This window comes from Callorhinus ursinus, unplaced genomic scaffold (genome assembly GCF_003265705.2).
Source record: "Callorhinus ursinus isolate GAN/ISIS: 27379988/994484 unplaced genomic scaffold, GSC_fseal_2.0 scaffold13, whole genome shotgun sequence".
In the NCBI taxonomy this organism is placed as follows: domain Eukaryota; kingdom Metazoa; phylum Chordata; class Mammalia; order Carnivora; family Otariidae; genus Callorhinus; species Callorhinus ursinus.
In genome coordinates, this window is record NW_027397075.1 from 13,118,327 (window position 1) to 13,137,370 (window position 19,044).

Here is a 19,044-nt window from a genome sequence, read left to right on the forward strand (position 1 = left end):
ACTCAAGGATACAGAAGTGCCAGGAGGCTCTGCTGAACAGGGCGAAGGGCAGCCCAGAGCTGAGCAGCCCCTCGCCCAGGCTGACCAACCTCCTGCTGGTGGAGGGGCTCACAGACTTGCAGCTGAAGGAACATGACTTCACGCAGGTGGAGACCACACGTGGGGGCTGGCACCCGGCCAAGATCATCGCCCTGGACAGACTCTTCCTGCCTCTATCTCGAGTGTCTATCCCACCCCGAATCTCCATCACCATCGGGGTAGCTGGCGTGGGCAAAACCACCCTGGTGAGGAACTTTGTCCACCTCTGGGCCCAGGGACAGGTGGGCAAGGACTTCTCTCTGGTGCTACCTTTGACCTTCCGAGATCTCAACACCCACGAGAAGCTGTCTGCAGACAGACTCATCCGCTCCGTCTTCCCGCACACTGGGGAGTCTGGCCTGGTGGCAGCAGCCCTCCCCAAAATCCTCCTGATCCTGGATGGCCTGGACGAATGTAAGACGCCTCTGGACTTCTCCAACACTGTGGCATGCACAGACCCCAAGAAGGAGATCCAGGTGGACCATCTGATCACCAACATCATCCGAGGCAACCTCTTCCCAGAAGTTTCTGTCTGGGTCACTTCCCGCCCCGGCGTGGCTGGCCAGATCCCGGGGGGCCTGGTGGACCGGATGACAGAGATCCGGGGCTTTACTGAGGAAGAGATCAAGGTGTGTCTGGAGGAGATGTTCCCCGAGGACCACACCCTCTCAGACTGGGTCCTGAGGCAGGTGCAGGCCAATAGGGCCCTGTACCTGATGTGCACGGTCCCAGCCTTCTGCCGGCTCGCAGGGTCGGCACTGGGTCACTTGAGCCGCAGCAAGCTGGGGCCCCAGGATGCAGAGCCGTGGACTCCAAGGACCCTGTGCGAGCTCTACTCTTGGTACTTCAGGATGGCCCTTGGTGGGGACGGGCAGGAGAAGGGCAAGGCGAGCCCTCGCATCGAGCAGGTGGCCCACAGCAGCCGCAAGATGGTGGGAACTCTGGGTCGGCTGGCCTTCCATGGGCTGGTCAGGAGGAAGTACGTGTTCTACGAGCAGGACCTGAAGGTGTTTGGCGTGGATCTCGCCCTGCTGCAGAGCGCCCTGTGCGGCTGCTTCCTGCGGCGGGAAGAGACCCTGGCCTGCTCGACAGCCTACTGCTTCACCCACCTGTCCCTGCAGGAGTTCGTGGCGGCCGCGTACTATTACAGTGCGTCCAAGAGGGCCATCTTTGACCTCTTCACCGAAGGTGGCGTGTCCTGGCCCCGCCTCGGCTTCCTCACCCATTTCCGGAGTGCGGCCCAGAGGGCCATGCAGGCCGAGGACGGGCGGCTGGATGTGTTCTTGCGCTTCCTCTCAGGACTTCTGTCTCCGAAGGTCAATGCCCTGCTGGCGGGCTCCCTGCTGGCCCAGGGGGAGCACCAGGGCTACCGGACCCAGGTGGCTGAGCTCCTGCAGGGCTGCCTACGCCCCAACGTGGCCGTCTGTGCCCGGGCGGTCAACATCCTGCACTGCCTGCACGAGCTGCAGCACACGGAGCTGGCCCGCAGCGTGGAGGAGGCCATGGAGAGCGGGCGCCTGGCAGGGCTGACCAGCCCCCAGCACCGCGCCGCCCTGGCCTATCTCCTGCAGGTGTCGGATGCCTGCGCCCGGGAGGCCAACCTGTCACTGCGCCTCAGCAAGGGTGTCCTCCAGAGCCTGCTGCCCCAGCTGCTGTACTGCCGGAGCCTGAGGTGGGCGCTGGGGCTGGGCTCACCAGGTGTGCGGGGGGGGGGGGTGGAGCAGAGGTCCCAGAAGCTTCTTCCCTTCCACCACGCGCCCCTGGGTCAGCATCCTGGGGCTGCCATAAAGAAGGACCACAACATGGATGGGTTAAGGCATCAGAAACTTACTCTCTCACAGCTCAGGAGACCAGAGTCCAAAATCAAGTTGTTAGCAGGGCTGAGCTCCCTCTGAAACCTGTAGGGGAACATCATTCCTGCCTCTCTAGTGTGTGCTGTTTGCTGGCATCCTCAGCTTGTCCACACATTACTCCCGTCTTTGTGGCACACGGACTCCTCCTCTGTGTCTCTGTCTTTGTGTAGTGCTCCCTCTGCTGAGCACACCAGTCATGTGGGGTTACAGGCCTAGTCCGCTCAGAATGACTTCATCTTAACGAATTACATCCGCAATGACTCTATTTCCAAATAAGGTCACATTTTTGAGGCACTGGGGGGTCAGAACACCTACCTATCTTTCTGGGGAACACAATTCAACCTCCAACACCCTGTGAACCATCCCAGTGCTGACAGATGCCACACCCACACACCCCACCCCCAGCCCAGCGTCCACCCAGTGCTCTGGACCTTAGGAAGGCTATAAGACCAGGGCCATTCCGGACCTGAGAGCAGGTGCCACGTCCTCAGGAGAAGGAGAGCTAACAACCCATGTCCCATAGACTCACAGGGTGTGCGGGGCTGCTGGGAAGACACCCCTCCGGGTAGGAATCCTGGGGCTCAAAACACTGAGCCTCCCAGTCCACCCTCACGGGAAAACGCTGAGCGTGGTGGGTGTGCTAGCACAGACCCCTGAGCCACACAGCGGGGGCTGCATCACGATGGAAACGTCGGCCTGGGCATCTCTGTGGCCGTGATGCCGGCCCTTTGCCAGCGCCTTGCTCCACCTGCTTGCGGGCACTGATACCACTCATCATCGTTCTTCCTTCCGCAGGCTGGACAACAACCAGTTCCAGGACCCCGTGATGGAACTGCTGGGCAGTGTGCTGAGTGGGAAGGACTGTCGCATTCAAAGGATCAGGTAACGCTGACCCAGGAGACCCGATCCGGGATGCTCACCTGTTGCACAGGGTCTGGGGCTCCTTTCCCATCCTCCTCTCTGCTCAACCGGCCAGGGGTGCTTTCAAGGAGAAGTGCCTTTGAAGCATGTGGCTCAGGATACATGCTGCTTGTTTCTACCCATTCCAGAAAGTTCCAGAGGCTCAGGTGCCTCATCTGTGAGAAGAGGGAAAGGACAGGGTGAGGGTCAGAGGCTATCATGGACATGGAAGCATGTCTCTGAATACTCTATGTTCGGATGTGGTGCCAGGCCCAGTCTTCTCTAACATCCTCTCAAAGTTAACCCTCAAAACAGTATCAGAGGCACGGGATCACATCTTTAAATCAAATTTTAAAGTTTTTAATTTAAAAAATGAGTTTAAACTTAAAGTTTTATTTAAATGAATGCAAAAAATACAATTTAAACATTGCATCTTTAAAGTTGTAATTAGACAAAAGTCTATATGCTGACAGCAGAAGAGATTTTTGTGTTTGTGAAATCTCTTCTTGTGATAACATTTCTGAGTCTGAGTAACACCCGGGTTTGGAGCTGAACTGGTGTGATGATCTGGGGGTAGCTAGAACTAGGGAGATGAGCTTGGAGCATAGGATCCAGAGGGGAATTCTTCATCTTCATGTAAGCCTCCCTCCGGGTTCTGAAATCATCTTTATCTGAGAAAACAAAAACAAATGTGGAACGGGTCAGGAGCAAAAACAAGTCACCAAGGACCGCAGTGAGAGCGGTGGGCCCTATATGGCCCTGTATACTGTCACTTCTCTGCCTAAAGAGGATAAAAATGGGGTGAAAACAGTATCTGTGAGTCCAGGGGTCCCCATGACCCTCCAGGTTCAATGATTCACTAGAAGGACTCACAGAACTCAGAAAAGTTCTTGTACCCACGGTTGTGGTTCATCACACCAAAAAGATACAGATGAAAATCTGCAGAGGGAAGGTGCGTGGGGCAGGCCTGGGGAGACCAGGCAGGCTTTCACTTGTCCCTCCTGGTGTAGTCATATACACAGTGCCTCCCTCTCCCAGTGACCACCAAGCATTCCCGGCAGCGAGGCTCACCCGGGCTTGTGGGCAGTTTTCATGGGGGGCTGGGCATGGAGACATACCTCACTGCCCATAGGGAAGCCCCTCCAGGGGTCAAGCTGCTACTGTGGGGCCCCAAGTCCCCCTGGTAAACAAAGGTCAGCTTTCAGGAACTGGGGGCAAGGTTAACCCTTTCCTGCACACTAACTACCTCTTCGGGTTGTCGAGCAGCTCCAACAGGTTAATACAAGGCAAGTATGAGGACAGGCCAGGCACAGATTGTACAAGGGCTAGCCGTTCTAAGCAGGGTTCTCTCTGACTTGTTAGCCAGAGATATAAATGCAATCCCTTTGAAAGAAACATGATAATGACAACTTTTCATTATTTTTTCCTTCATGGGAGGCTTCAGCAAAATAGTCAACTTCCAGTGTTTTTGCATAAAGGAGTCTGGTTAACACTCAGAATGTTTTCTGAACAAAAGCCCCAAATTTCTTTGATGGCCACATGCCCTTCTTCACCTCCCTGTAGTTGGTTCTCAGGGCCACATCCCTGTGTAAAATGCCCAAGGCACCGCTCAGAATACACACATGGCTCATGAAATATTACTTATAAAATGTTATAGAAGTCCTGGGTGGAGGGGGACAGAGGCGCTCTAGAACTCGAGAACGTTTATATAGAAGGTGGTCTGGATGAATGGTCTTCAAAGTTTAAGCAACAGAAGCCTTTTTAAAAGTGGTCTATCAGGCAGGACTCCAGTAAGAGATGGGCAACTGGGAGCTGCTGGGATTGAAATAAGAAGGGTGCTTGGTTCCTCCTCAGCCTCTAGGGGCTCCTGAGGCTTTTCTGAGGAACACCAGGAGCCCTTGAAACACAGCTTGAAAAGCACTGGGGATTCTAACTGTATCCCCTGGGGATGCTCCACAGTTTTAAATGCCTAAGAAACTGTAAAAAATCTCAACTAGCCACCATTTCTGAAACTGGGTCCATGAAGCAACATGATCCACCAGCTTATTCCTGAAATCACCCTTTTAGGGCAGACACAAGTGTTTTTTGGTTTTTGGTTGTTTTACTTTCAAGTTAGTTCTGTAATAAGTACCCTCTTCCTTTCTTGTATTAGAAAAAGGGCTGGGGCCAGTGGTGAGCCAGAACTATGAATTCAGCCACTGGTTCATGAGAGCAGATTATTCAAGTTTTAGGAACTTCTGCAAGCTGGGAGTGCTTGAAATTGGCCGTGGGAGAGTGTTTACACCACGGAAATTGGCCAATGCTACACGTCAGTGTTTCTGTATTTTGTTTCTTGCAGCACACCACTGTGCGGAATCTCCACGGGAGATTTCTGTAACTGCCCAGGCTCTCTGTGGCACTGCTGGTGTAGAAGCTTCTGTGCCAGATTCTGGCCAAACTCTGCCCTGTGACTCTTTGCCCGTGTGAGGGTCTGTCCCCCTCCACACACACACACTCTGGCCCTACCTTACCTGGCTCAGAGGCTTTTCTGGGCTGGGCACTTCCACTCCAGGGCTCACCTCATCTCCACCTGTGTCCAGGGCCTCATGATGCTGGTGAAACCGAGAGGTTTGGATCACAAGCCTGGTGTTGAGGAAGAGGCAATGAGATTTACAGACCTGCAATAACCACTCCTCTCCTTCTCCTTGTGCAGCTTGGCTGAGAACCAGATCAGTAACAAAGGGGCCAAAGCTCTGGCCAGATCCCTCCTGGTCAACAGAAGTCTGACTGCTCTGGAGTAAGTAGGACACATAGGCCAACCTTCCACCATTGGGCCACGAACAGCTTGTGAGCCATCTCGTGAAGTCACCTGGACCACACTCTCCCCTGGGTGGGGTGGAAGGACAGCTGAGCAAGCAAAATCCTGGCTCCTCCTCAGCTGTTGGGACCGGCCCAAGGAGGCACCAGAAGTTTGGCCCTGAAGCTGGCGTTATTCTCCCTGCTCTCCACACCTGGCCCAAGCCAAGTCCATCAGATCCTTCTTTCTTTGCCCCATCACATGGGGCCATACTGAGAAATTCCTTACTTGTTCACCTAAATAAGGATCTCAGCAAAACATGAAATCCTAAACCCCAGTACATTATTTTCAAGGAGCATAGATTTAAAGGTCATGTAATTTCTGTTCTTTTTTCCCCTCCCTGGGAATTGGATTAAAACAAACAAACAAACAAACAAACAAACAAAAAACAGTTCTTTTTCTCTCTTCCTTCCGCCAGCCTCCGCAGTAACTCCATTGGACCTCAAGGGGCAAAGGCTTTGGCAGATGCTCTGAAGATTAACCGCACTCTGGCTTTTCTGAGGTATGTTCCATCTGCTCCCTGTCCCGGTGTAACCAGTAGAGGACCCAGAAAACCCTCTCCCAGGTGCCAACCATGGAGTGGGAGATGATTCAAAATGGCGGGCATGCTATACTGGCTCCCATCTAGGTGGATACTACATGATCTTGTATCCTACACAACTTTCAGGTTTCAGCTCTTCCCTGGTCATTGGCCCTGTGTTTACAGCCAAATCAGGGGATTGAGGAGAAGGATGATGGGGTTGTACAGAAATGGAAAGGCAAGATAATCTACGAGGAAAACCTCTTGTCCTCCAGTGAGTGGGAAACCGCCAAGGCCATGGTGTCAGAATGTTCCCCTGAGGTGTTTTCTAGGACAATGAAAAGCCCATCTTCCAGAATATTCCTATGGTTTGCTGTGGTTTGCTGTGCTTTTAGGGGCCTGTGGTTATATCCATCCTTAGTTGAGTGTGTATTGTCATTTGTTTTTTCATTTATTTATTTTTAGTGGGGTGAAATTCACCATTTTAAAGTATACATTTCAATGGCACTTAGCACATTCACAGTTGTTCATTCATCACCTCTGTCAGGTTCCAAAATATTTCCATCACCTAAAGGTAGACCCTGTATCCATTAGCAATCACTTCCCATTCTCTGCTCTCCGCCCCCCTCGCCACCCCAGCAGCCACCAGGGCCTGCTGTTTTCTTTGTCTATGTTTACCTACTCTGGAGATTTCCTATATATAGAATCCTTCAGTAAGACCCTTTTGTCTGGCTCCTGTCGCTGAGTGTCATGTCTTCAAGGTTCAGCCACGTTGTGGCAGGTATCAGTGCTTCATTCCTATTTATGGCTGAGCCATACTCCACTGTATGGACAGACCACAATTCACCCATTCATTGGTTGATGGACATGTGGGTTGTTTCCGCCTTTTGGCTCTTGTGAATAATGCTACTGCACCCATTCATGCACACACATTTGAGTGCCTGTCCTCATTTCTTTGGGGCAGACACAGACCAGTGGAATCTGCTGTGTCATATGGTAACTCTGTTTGACCTTCTGAGGAACTGCCAGATTGTTTTCACAATGTCTGCCCCATTTTACATTCCCACCAGCAATGGGTGAGGGTTCCAATTTTTCCACATCCCTGTCAACACTTGGATGCTGTGGCTTTTAGCTGTAATCAAGACTATTGATAACCTAGTTATTGTTATCCAGATGCCTTGGGCACCTTGTTCTCAGTCAACAGACAAATGCTTAGAAACCCAGAGGGAATCCTCAGGCCAGAGCAGCACTGGAAAGAACTAACTCTTCCCAAATCCTGTGTGGTGCGCAGTAAGCGCATGAAGCAGACAGCTGCCCACCCCCCATGCCTTGGGCCTTGGTAACACTGCCGTAGAGGTTAAGGCCACCACTGGGCACCCTCATGTACGCCTTTGCTGATGCACTTCTTCCTTGACTCCACAGCCTCCAGAGCAACTCAATCAGGGATGATGGTGCCAGGTCCATGGCTGAGGCCTTGGCTGCCAACCGGACCCTCTCTGTGCTGCAGTAAGTGGACATGCTGACCGGCAGAGGGACCCCCTTCTTCTCTCCTCTCCTCCTCCAAGGGTCTCTCTGTCTGTTTTCTGCAAGGAAGGATGATTGGGGAGATGGCCTGAGGCTTTCTGACCCATCTGGATGGCCCCTGGAAATCTTGATGTCCACTGTTTTCCATAGAACAAGTGTTGGAAAATTATTAAAAATAAAGCCTTCTGCCAATGCAGAGAATCCTCTCCACAAATGTAGTAAAGAATGAAACAGTTTAATTATTTGAATAATCAACTAGACTGCAGTGTACATCATTGGCTACCTACCAACGAGACGGCAAAGACAAAAAAATCTCGCCTTTTTCTCCAGCCAAGCAGATACAATCCATGATAGGTGTGTTTCAAGATAACTTGTCCTCAAGTAAGAGGACTGGACAGCACCATTTGTTGCACATAGTTTTTCTTTAAATTTGCCTGGTAGCTGGGGTGGCCAGCTGTTTACTAATTGCCTTTATCCAAAGGAAAAAACCAAACTTCCCCTATCTTTATGACAACTTAGAATCATGCTATCTTCCTTAATGTGTACATCTCAAAGAGATGGCTCCATGGTCCCTATAAGCTGTAAATCTGGCAAGAGGTTTATTTAGTTTTTAAAAAAGATTTACACACTTCTCAAAGGGACAGCTTTACCACTGCAAGTTTTCCCAAAGAAACACTGTAAGGGAAAGGAAGGTCTCTTTCCCTTTTGGAACCAGGGAAAATTCCCTTTTGCTTACATTGTATTTAGCCTTACACAAGATAGGTCCTGCCTTGCCTGTCTTCCTAGGAGGGCACAGGGGCTCTTGGCAACATCTTCCTCCTCCAGATTTAGTATAAAGGGAAGTAGCTGTTGGAGAAGGGCCTAAATGGAGGGTCTGCCCTAGGGAGGACTGCAGGGTTGGGAGGCAGGCTGCTGGTTGGTCTAGAGGGAGGTAGACTGTTGAGTGTTGGGAGGGTTGACTGGGTGAGGAGCTGGAGGGACTCGTATGTGGAAGTCGCCACTCGAGAGGCTGCTGGGTATTACATGTTCTCTGATCACTTCCCAGTTTCTGACGAGGGAGGGCCCAGCTGTCCTTGCCTCCGACAGCCCCCAGAACCATGTCAGTCTGCTGACATCACTTTGGCAACAATCCACAGACCTTTCCTAGAGACCACTCTGCCAATGCTGTGATAAATGGAGAGGGCATTCGAGTAGTCTCTGAGCTCTCACCTCGAACCAGACTGTCCCTGGCGTGGGAATGGCTGTGGCCAGCTTTGCTGAAAGACGTTTCTCCTCTCCCACAGCCTACAGAAGAATACCATCGGGCCTGTGGGAGCCCAGCAGATGGCAGATACCCTAAAACAGAACAGGAGTCTGAAGGAGCTCATGTGAGAAATGCAGAAAGGCGAAATTTGTATCCTCAGTGACTGGCACAATGCCCAGCCCATCATAAATATTTGTGAGCACGATGGATGGATGGATGGATGGATGGATGGATGGATGGATGGATGGACGGACGGACGGATGGATGGTAGTATGGGTGCAAGATAGCTGGCTTTGGACTCCAGATTCCCAGGATTGGGACTGTCTCAGACTTAAATTTACTGCCTTCCCAACACTTCCTGGCTACCTTCACATAAAATTTCACAAGAGTTGGCTCTGCCCCCCGCTAAGGAGTCAAGTACTTTGCTACCTCGATGTCTTACAGGCCATAGGGAGTCACTTGCAGAGGCGACCAGCCACAGACTCAAGCCGAACAAGCTCTGCACTGGGCACCCTTAACACAACAGAGAAAGCACAGCCCTGGAGCGCTTCCCTGACCCTGATCCCAGGCCACCCCCCTGCCAGGCTGCTCCAGAAACCCAGCTCATCCTTGTCTCATCTCTTACAGATTCTCCAGTAACAGCATTGGCGACGGAGGGGCCGGGGCCCTGGCTAAGGCCCTGAAGGTGAACCAGGGCCTGGAGAGCCTGGAGTGAGTCTGCCTGACCACCCTCCAGAAGTGACCGCGGGCAGTGGGTGACTCCCCTGGTTTCCCCATCTAGAAGGTGGGCGGGTCCTGGAGGAGGGCTGTCAGTCAGGACCATGACTTTGCCAGAACCCAACCAACCACCAACAGGGGGCATGCTGTGATCTCAGTCTCTCTCCATGCCCACCTCACTGTTCCATCCCACCCCACCAGCCCCATTTCCCTAGACAGTTGTGGTTGGTGTTGATTGTGGAGTTTTCAGAGTGACAAGCACTGAGTGCCCTTGAAAACCTGGCACAGGTGGCTAAAGAGGGCGTCGGCTGCAATGGCCTTGGTGGGGGGTGGAGGAGCTCAGTGCTGCCCCCACAGTGGGGAGATTCAGCTGCACGACTTTCTCTGGGGGCTGCAGACACAACACACACTCTGACCCCGGACTATTTGGAGCCACTCAAATCAAGGCAGAGTCTGAGCTTTGAGGCTGATTATGCTAGACCCAGCTGCCCTGACCGAGGTCTGGAACGTGGGGAATGGGGACAGGAAGAAGGGATGATGAGCAGAGCAGTGTGGGGTGGCACCTGCTCCCAGGGTTCCCCAGCTCTGTTGAACCTGATGCCGGCAGTCCGCAGGCTGGAGCAGTGCTCCCTGCGAGTCCTGGGATGGCCACCCCAAGCGTGCCCCATCCTCTGTTTGCAGCCTGCAGAGCAATTCCATCAGTGATGCAGGGGTGGCGGCACTGATGGGGGCCCTTTGTGCCAACAAGACCCTCGTCAGCCTCAAGTAAGTCCCGCTTCCCTCTCCAGACGGGGTCTCCCTTTGGCCAAGGGGTCTGAAAGGACTTTGGGACTTGGGAGAAAAGCCCACACCTCCCACTGTGGGCCTATTCTGAAGATAATCTATGGTTGGGCAGCTTGGTTCTGGGGCCTGGCATCCCGCACACTGCCTGCTCTCTCAGGAGGGCAGGGGACAGCTGGGGCCCTCAGCTCCCCAGTTCTGCTGCTCCCTTCTGGTGCCCCAGCCCTTGAGGCAGCCAAGCCTACCCCCAGCCCCTCACCTCTGAGGGCCTGTCAACGGATCCTCCTCCTCCTGATGGGTCCCGCCATCAGCAGTCCAATAGGGGAGACGCTTGGCGGGCTAGCCATGGGAGTCTGGCTTGCTGGAGGCTCTTCACACCTCAGCCCTGATCACTCAAGAGGCCCTGAGGTTCCTTGGGCTCGAAAGGTCTGAGCACCGGGGCTTGTCTCCCCTAGAGTCCCCACACGTCTGGTCAGCAGCTCAGGGTCTTCTCTCTCCCCAGCCTGCGAGAAAACTCCATCAGCTCAGAGGGAGCCCGGGAACTGGCTCGAGCTCTCTGCATCAACAGCACCCTGAAGAACCTGGAGTACGTGAGTGGGGTGCAGGCTGTGCTTCCCATCGCCCCTTTAGCTGAGGGCCTGGCCTACCCGGAACCCTGGGGATGGGGAGGGCAGGTCCTCATGGCCTTGCCACTTTATACGCTGGAGAAGGACCTGGTTGGGGAGGGGTAGCCAGGAGACCTGGCCTCTGGTGGCAACTCCTCCACTCTCACATCCTACGTTACCTGTGGATGAGGTCTGTGGGGATGCTGCCTGCCCTTCGCCCCCCTCCCCACGGCGGTGTGGGAGGGCCCAGGCCTCAGGGGTAGCGCAGTACAGGGATCAGGTGGGTGATCTCTCCTGGAACCTCACTGAGCTGAACCTGGGCCCCTTCTCCATGTGCCTGTCAGGATTCGGTACAACAGCGTAAGACACATGCTTGGCACACACCAGTGCTCAATAAACATGAGCTAGGCCGGTCCTCAGGGAGGAGGGGAGCTAGATTCCCAGGTAAGTAAGGGGGTTCAACGGCCAGCTAGCTCCTGCTTACTCACCCCTGTTCCCCTCTTCCCAGCCTGACAGCCAACCTCCTCCACGACCAGGGTGCCCAGGCCATCGCGGTGGCAATGAGAGAAAACCAGGCCCTCACGTCCCTTCAGTGAGTCTCTGGCACCTCCCCACCCCATCCCCTCTGCAGAGCTGCAGGGCCATCACACCAGCTCAGGCAGGAAAATGAGTCTGGCTTTGGGGCCCTTCCACAACACAGCCTTGGGGGCCTCCAGGAGGCTGTGCCCTGCCGCCTGCTCTGTTTCCTGGGGCTGATCCACAGAGAGGCCAATGGTGGGAGGTGGGCACCCATGCCATGCCTCCAAGTGTCCCAAGCTTCATTCAGGGGCCATGTGGAGTCTTTGAGCCTGCCCCTGTGTCCACCCTTAACCAGAGAGTGCTTGTAGACCCCTTTTGACTAAACCTGAGGTAGGCTGCAAGAGATCTGCCCATCAGTGGCCAGGATCCCGTCCTGCAAGGACTCCTTTCCTGCTGCCAGACCCTCCTGGGAGAAGTCCCCTCTTTCTGGAGCCTCCAGACCCTCCTGGGCTCTGCCCTGGGCCACGTGGTCACATGTGTCTGTCTCTGCCCAGCCTGCAGTGGAATTTCATCCAGGCCGGTGCTGCCAAGGCCCTGGGACAAGCACTGCAGCTCAACAGGAGCCTGACCAGCCTCGAGTAAGTAGGGCCTCTGCAGGGGCTGCAGGAAGGACAGGGGAGCAAGGACATTTGAGACCTCAGTGTCCACCAGGCACATGGCTTGGGCCAGAGGCCCTCAGCACACAGCCTCCTCTGCCTTAAGGCCAGCAGGCACATTTCTATTCTCATCTGCTCCAATAGTTTTATTGATACATAATCCAGGTACCACAAAAACTACCCATATAAAGTGCACAATTCATTGGTTTCTAGTATATTCACAGTCGTGCAACCATCACCATCACCACAATCCATCACCCCAAGAAGACACCCCAGACTCATTAGCCATCACTCCCCATTGCCCCCACGCCCCAGCCCCTCACAACCAAACGTCTGCTCTGTCTCTATGGAGTCACCTGCACTTGATGTCTCAGTCACATGGAATCATACCGTAGGTGCCTTTTCAACCGAGGTCTCTCATTTAGTGTCATTTCTTCAAGGGTCACCTGGGCGGCAGCATGAATCAGAGCTTCCTTCCTTCCTATGGCTGAATCCTAGTCCACTGTGCATAGACCACACTGGGTTTATCCACTCATCCACTGATGGACATTTGGGTTGTTGCCACTGTTTGGCTCTTGCTAGTGATACTGCTGTGAGCGTTCGTGCACAGGTTTCTGTGTGGGTGTGTGCTTTCACTTCTTGTGGTTACACACCTGTGAGTGGAACTGCTGGGTCGAAGGGTAACTCTTGTCTTTCATCAGGATTTCCCACCTCTGGCTTGTTCTTCTGTCCGACTGACATCCTGGTGTTCCCTAGGGTTCTGTCCTAGGCCGTCTTCTCTTGAATGATCTCTTTTCCAAAGCTCTTCTCTCCCAGGCTCCTTGCCTTCAGAGCCCTGGTACCCCCACGTCTATCCCCCAGACTTCTCTCCTGAGCTCCAGACCCATGTCCTCCCTGCCCCCTCAGCATCTCCCCTTGGGCGCCTCGTAGGAACTTCAAACCACTCTAACTCCCTGCCCACAAGCCTGCTTCTCCATCCCCACCTCATGAACGGAACCAGCCAGTCGTGCAAGCAAGAAATACCACCTCTGCTCTCGCTTCCCATTTGCGGCTCTCCTCCGAACGTCCCACCGGTTCCCTCCGCCCCCATGGCCAGCGGCATCACTCACCTGCATCACGGCAGCAACACCTCTATGCCCAGTCCACCGTCTCACACTGCTGGCCAAATATCTTTCCAAAACGTAAATCCATCCCTGTCCTGGGTGAGAGACTTAAATGCTGCCCAGTGCCTGCAAGTGAAGGCCAACCCTTAGTGTGGCTTCCAAAGAAGGCCCCAAGGACCTGCTTCCTTTGTACCTCCTTGGCCTCTTTTCATGTGCCGGCGACTTGCCTGGATTTGGGTTCTGCGGATGTGCCAGACCCTCTCCCCCATGCCACCCTTCAGGTTTTGGTTTAGACCTATTTCTTCTGGCAGCTTCTGTGATGACACAGGGGTGGGAGACCCTGTGGGGTCCTCCGTGCAGTTGGCACGTGGCCTTTGGTGCCTGCTCATTCAATCACAACTCCTCACCTGAGACGGTCCTGGGCCTGTACAATTGTGTGGACAAAATAGACACTCAAATGTGTTAAAATTATTAACGCAAACTCTCCCCTAAACACACTGATGCCCACCTGAACTAAACTCTTAGCCACTGACTGCTCTAGGGCCTACTACTTTACTCCAATGTGGAAGGGAAGAAAAAAAAAAAAAAGATGTAAAACACTGACCAGCAAGACTGCCCAGGGATAGAAGGCCTTGGCTTAATTCTCTGGCTGGCACATCCTTTTTTGTCCCTTTTCCATGTACCCCTTTTCTTGTTTGCTTCTGATGGTCCAGGTTCATGCAGACCCCAGAGCCCTCTGCATGTTAAGTAGGAGGCCCTGGGGACGGTTATCCCCAACGCAACCCTGGGAGTCCAGTCCATGGTGTGTGTGGTCTGAAGGAAATCTAGAAGGTCCAAGCTCAGCACGTCCTGCCACAGTGCTAGCGTGGTGCCCTGTGAGCCCAGGGGTCACGCTCTGTGTTCAGTTTACAGGAGAACGCCATCGGGGATGAAGGCGCCTCTGCAGTGGCCAACGCACTCAAGGCCAACACGGCCCTCACTGCGCTCTAGTAAGTGCTAACGTGCACAGCAGCCCAGAAGGCCGGCCCGCACACTACACATCAGTTTTGCCTTCCAGTCAAGGAAGGTGTGTTTGATTTTCCTAGTGTTAGCAATTGGGACATCGAACATATGGAAGCTAAGAAGCAGGGGCTCGGGGAGTGTTCTCCCTCAAACAGGAGGCCAGCTCTCCTTGCTGTATCTGGAGCATCCAGATCTCTGTCCTAGGCTTCAGACAGTGCACGCAGGGGGCGCAGCATTCCTTGGACAGATCACGGGCCAACAACCTTCAGTGCTGTGTTGCCACTTTCAGCACTAATTCCAGGGGTGGTGAAAAGGAAGGACAAGTATGCGTGGATGCTGGGCCAGGCAGGGTGCGGGCTGGCGAGGCCCCGCCTGTCCGCATTGACTGCATCTCTTCCTCCAGTCTGCAGGTGGCCTCCATTGGCTCCCGGGGGGCCCAGGCGCTAGGGGATGCCCTGGCTGTGAACAGAACCTTGGAGATTCTCGAGTAAGTATTCCAGTCTCTGGCTATAGTCTCTTGCCCCAAGAAACCAAGCTGTTGATTTGAAATGAAGATATGGAAGGAAAAAAAAAGTCAATTTACACGGAAACTCACAAATCATTTAAACGTCATCCTTTAGATCAAGCATGCCCCAGCTTCTCCATTCCCACTGCACACCTCTTCCCTGGGAGTCACTACTGTTGGGCCTCCTCTCCTTGAGGACCTGCTCTCCTCAGCCTTGCCTAGGCTGCCCACGTCCCGAGGTCCTGTGTAGGGGTCCCTGGCCACTGACCTCAGGCAATGAGAAGATCCAGACTCCTGGGGGAGGGGGTTAAGCTCAGTGGGGCTCTCAGGCATGTCCCAGTCGTCCCTGCTCCTGTGGTCCTGAGATGCTGAGGGTGTGAGGACCGCGGGATGAAGTGTTCCCTTTCTTTTCTTTTTTTAAAGATTTTATTTATTTATTTGAGAGAGAGAGCACATGAGGGAGGGGAGGCTCAGAGGGAGAAGCAGACTCCCCACCGAGCAGGGAGCCCGATGCGGCACTCGATCCCGGGACTCCAGGATCATGACCTGAGCCAAAGGCAGTCGCTTAACCGACTGAGCCACCCAGGCGCCCTGAAGTGTTGCCTTTCTTGTCTCAGCCCCACTCTCCTTTCTTTGGGATGGAGGAGGGGGAGGGCTCCAACAAACCACCCAAATTTGTCCGATCGCCACTCTGCACCCAGGAGTGAGAAAGAAGCAACCTCACCCCCAGGGTTGCTGAGTCCATGCTGCCTCTGCCAGGAGCCCATGCTCATCAGAAGAGGTACAGTTTTCACCCCACAGCTGACACTGTGCCTTAGGCTTCTTATCTTTCCGGACAGCTTACGAGGAAATGCCATCGGGTTGGCCGGAGCCAAAGCCTTGGCAAATGCTCTGAAGGTGAACTCAAGTCTCCGAAGACTCAAGTGAGTGGCTATAGAGACCTACCTGCATCCCAGAGCAGCAGGCTTCTCTGCTGAAACCTCCCCCATTAGAGGAGATGCTCTTGATTTCCTCTGTAGCTGCTTCCTTCCAAATATAAATAGCTCTGACGACTAGAGTCCCTCTTGCAGATGGGTTTGTTCATTCTGTCTAGCTTATGCCAGAGCTAAGTCACTTAACATCTGCATTTTCGGTCTTGCCCCTTCCATGGCACTTGGATGGGACCACCCAGCTACTTGTAGACACTGGTCTCAGGGGTAAACACCCCCTTGCTGTGAACAAATCATCCCCAGAAGTGCATATTTCCTCCACGGCCCCCCAAGATAATGCAGGGCTGCTTCCTGGGGCGGGTTCTAACATACCGAATGGTTCACGGTGGTGTCTCCATCTTTTCTCTGCCTAGTCTTCAAGAGAATTCCTTGGGGATGGACGGGGCAATATTCGTTGCCACCGCACTGTCTGGAAACCATGGCCTCCAGCATATCAAGTGAGTGGGGCTCAGCAGCACCTGCCTTTCCCTGCAATTCTTGCTCATCCTTAGAACAACTCCCAGCTTCTCGGAGCCTGCTGACTCCCGGGTCTTTCAGCAGCTCTGCAGGGAAACTCGGTATAAAGGGGAGCCATTCTGGGCCTTCTCCGTGGGAGGGATCCTGGAAGTATGAAGGTCTTGGCTGGAGCTCTGCATTTCGTGCTCTTTACTAAAGAGAACCTGCAGGCCTCTAGGCCTTGAGCCCACCTCTCAAGTCCTGCCCTAATCCTTCTCTTGTAGTCTCCAGGGAAATCACATTGGGGAATCTGGTGCCAGGATGATCTCAGACACTATCAGAACAAATGCTCCTTCGTGCACTGTTGAAATGTGAGCAAAACAAGTTCCTGGTGGACCTGGTGGGAGGACAGACGGAGCAACAACTGGAAGCTTCTGAACGGAAAGACCATTTTCCAGGGTTCCTTCCTGTGGTCTGGGAATGATGCTGACCCACACAAAAGCTGGTCTCCTAAAAGGAGGCAGGAAAGGTGCTGCCAAAGAGGTCAGGAGCACCTGTCCTGGACCCGGGTCAGTCCAGGCAGGGGTGAGATGGATTCTCTGCTACGGTGCAGAGAAGGGAAGGTCTCCATCAAGGACACAGGCCTTAAAGCTCAGCATGTAAGAAGCCGGTGTGAGCTTATTTATACACGGAGGTCTTCATGTGCCCCTAACTTTTATTATTATTGCCCTTCTCCACTGGTTAAAATCATCCCCCTCACTTTGAAATGAGCTGCCATCTTCAAGCCTATATAGAGGATCAATTTGGCATTGGTGACAGAAGGGACCTCTTTTCTCAAGAAGACTAGAAGGTCTTAGGAGTATAATCCTTAGAGACACATGGAAAAATTAGAATTTTTTGAAGAGAAATGAAGGATTTAATGACAGGATTCTGGAGACAAAAAAAGTTGTCCAACGTTCTTGCCATCTTTTATCCATTACAAAATCTCTCAAAGGCACGGATTATGTCTGGCATATGTTATGTGGGGTCTGGCACACTGGTTATCAACAGCATGTTAAATGTGGATGCCCTAATAATGTGCTTCTACATTGGGCTTCCAAAACCACTGCTGTGCCTGCAGCTTCTCCGTGAAGGTGAGCAAGCTGAGCCTCCATGTGGTACAGGTTCCCTCGGGTGTCTGTCTGTGATGAAGGGAAAAAGATCCTAAGGGACACCACAGCTGTCATCCACTAAATAACCAAGGAAAATGCTTATGAAGACTATAATTATCATTTTAAAGTTTGAACAGGAAGCATTTTTGTTCCAAACATGCCTTTAAAAATGAATATTCAGGCAAGAATCCTCGATGGATGCTAAAACCATGGATGAAACTCTATCGAGGAAGAAGATAGCCACCCAGACTCAAAATCTCACCCCACAAGGGATAGTTACGAAGGGGAAAAAAGGTATCTTTAAAGATGGACAATTTTGCATATACTTTCTTAACAAAGTAATTAAACTTAACATCACCAATAATGGGACGGATGGACATAATGTGCCCCTGATGTGATGAACTGAGGACACACCGTGTCAAAAATACTGATTTGAATCTGATCAAGAAGGAAAAATTGGACAAAATCCAAATCAAGCGGCATTCTGCAAAAAAATAAAAATTAGCCTAACCTCTTCAAAAATGTCAATGTCATGAAAAATACAAAAGGCTGCAGACTATTTCAAATTGTAGATTACAGAGACCTAACTACTTAATGCAAGATCTCTGATTGGATCCTCAACTGAAGAAAAACAATCAGCTATAAAAAAGTATTTGGAAATGGGGGACATCTGAACGTGGGTCTTGTGTCGTATTTATTTGGATTGCTGGGTTTTTAAAGCTTTTTGTTTTTGCTGGGTATGGAATTTTAGGCTGGTGTTTGGCTCTTGGTACTTTCAAGATGCCACTATCCTGTCCTCTGGTTTGTGCAGTGTCTGGCAGTGTCTGGCAGTGTCCACCTAGTTGTGACCTTGACGGAACAAAGAGTTGCAGTAGCCAAACGGTGGAGAAAGCGGTGCCTTGCAGGAATCCAGCACCAGAGAAACCTCAGGGGCCATGAGAAAAATCATGCTCTTTGGGGACTTGAAGAGCAAGCCACACCAGAGAGGGAAGGAGAGCCCCTTCCTTCTCCAAAGTCTCCACAGCAGCCTATTGCCAAGGCCCACGCTCTTGCGAGCCGGCAAAGCGGAGAGGCTTTACAAGGACTAGCTCTACCCCCGTAGGGCAGGCCGGAGGGTGAGCACAGCTGAGGCAATAAACCCCCCGGCGCAGCAGGACTTCTCGTCTTTTCAGTTTGAGCAGTTCCCCTTGCTGTGTCTTCACAGTCAGCATATTGTCCACTTCTGTGGTGCCTCAAACCAGTGTGTGTTTGCACGGTCTTTGTCGCGCTTCTCTAATCTCTAGAAGTTCTGAGATTTAGGTCTTCCTTCTCTCTTCTTAATATGCTCATGCCTCCCTCCACCACCTCAGTATAGGGACGAGAGTTAAAAACTATCCGAATGTCCTTTTTTACTAAGTCTATCAACTGTCATTTCTGGGTCATTTCTTGATTTTTCTCATTACGGTAATTTTTGATTGGATACCAGATACTGGGAATTTTATCTTGTTTGGCTTATTTTTATATTCCTTGCAATTCTTGAGTTTTATCCTGGGACACATGCCTTAGAAACAGCTGGATCTTTTCAAAGCTTGCTATTTTAAGTTTTGTTAGTCAGGATCAACCATCCTTATTTGAGGGCTACTGTGGCC

At 52.4% G+C, this 19,044-nt stretch overlaps 1 protein-coding gene across 1 annotated transcript in view; it reads left to right on the forward strand.

Moving 5' to 3' along the window:
- Nucleotides 1-18,080, forward strand: part of NLRC3 (NLR family CARD domain containing 3) — a 29,987-nt gene extending 11,907 nt beyond the window's left edge. The window contains exons 5-20 of the mRNA XM_025858993.2: nucleotides 1-1,750; nucleotides 2,727-2,813; nucleotides 5,524-5,607; nucleotides 6,086-6,169; nucleotides 7,610-7,693; nucleotides 8,995-9,078; nucleotides 9,582-9,665; nucleotides 10,353-10,436; nucleotides 10,954-11,037; nucleotides 11,565-11,648; nucleotides 12,130-12,213; nucleotides 14,240-14,323; nucleotides 14,740-14,823; nucleotides 15,681-15,764; nucleotides 16,184-16,267; nucleotides 16,550-18,080. Of these exons, the coding sequence (XP_025714778.1) occupies nucleotides 1-1,750; nucleotides 2,727-2,813; nucleotides 5,524-5,607; nucleotides 6,086-6,169; nucleotides 7,610-7,693; nucleotides 8,995-9,078; nucleotides 9,582-9,665; nucleotides 10,353-10,436; nucleotides 10,954-11,037; nucleotides 11,565-11,648; nucleotides 12,130-12,213; nucleotides 14,240-14,323; nucleotides 14,740-14,823; nucleotides 15,681-15,764; nucleotides 16,184-16,267; nucleotides 16,550-16,640 (3,020 nt within the window). The 3' untranslated portion in view covers nucleotides 16,641-18,080. The remainder of the gene's footprint in view (nucleotides 1,751-2,726; nucleotides 2,814-5,523; nucleotides 5,608-6,085; nucleotides 6,170-7,609; nucleotides 7,694-8,994; nucleotides 9,079-9,581; nucleotides 9,666-10,352; nucleotides 10,437-10,953; nucleotides 11,038-11,564; nucleotides 11,649-12,129; nucleotides 12,214-14,239; nucleotides 14,324-14,739; nucleotides 14,824-15,680; nucleotides 15,765-16,183; nucleotides 16,268-16,549) is intronic.
- The last annotated feature ends 964 nt before the right edge of the window (nucleotides 18,081-19,044 follow it).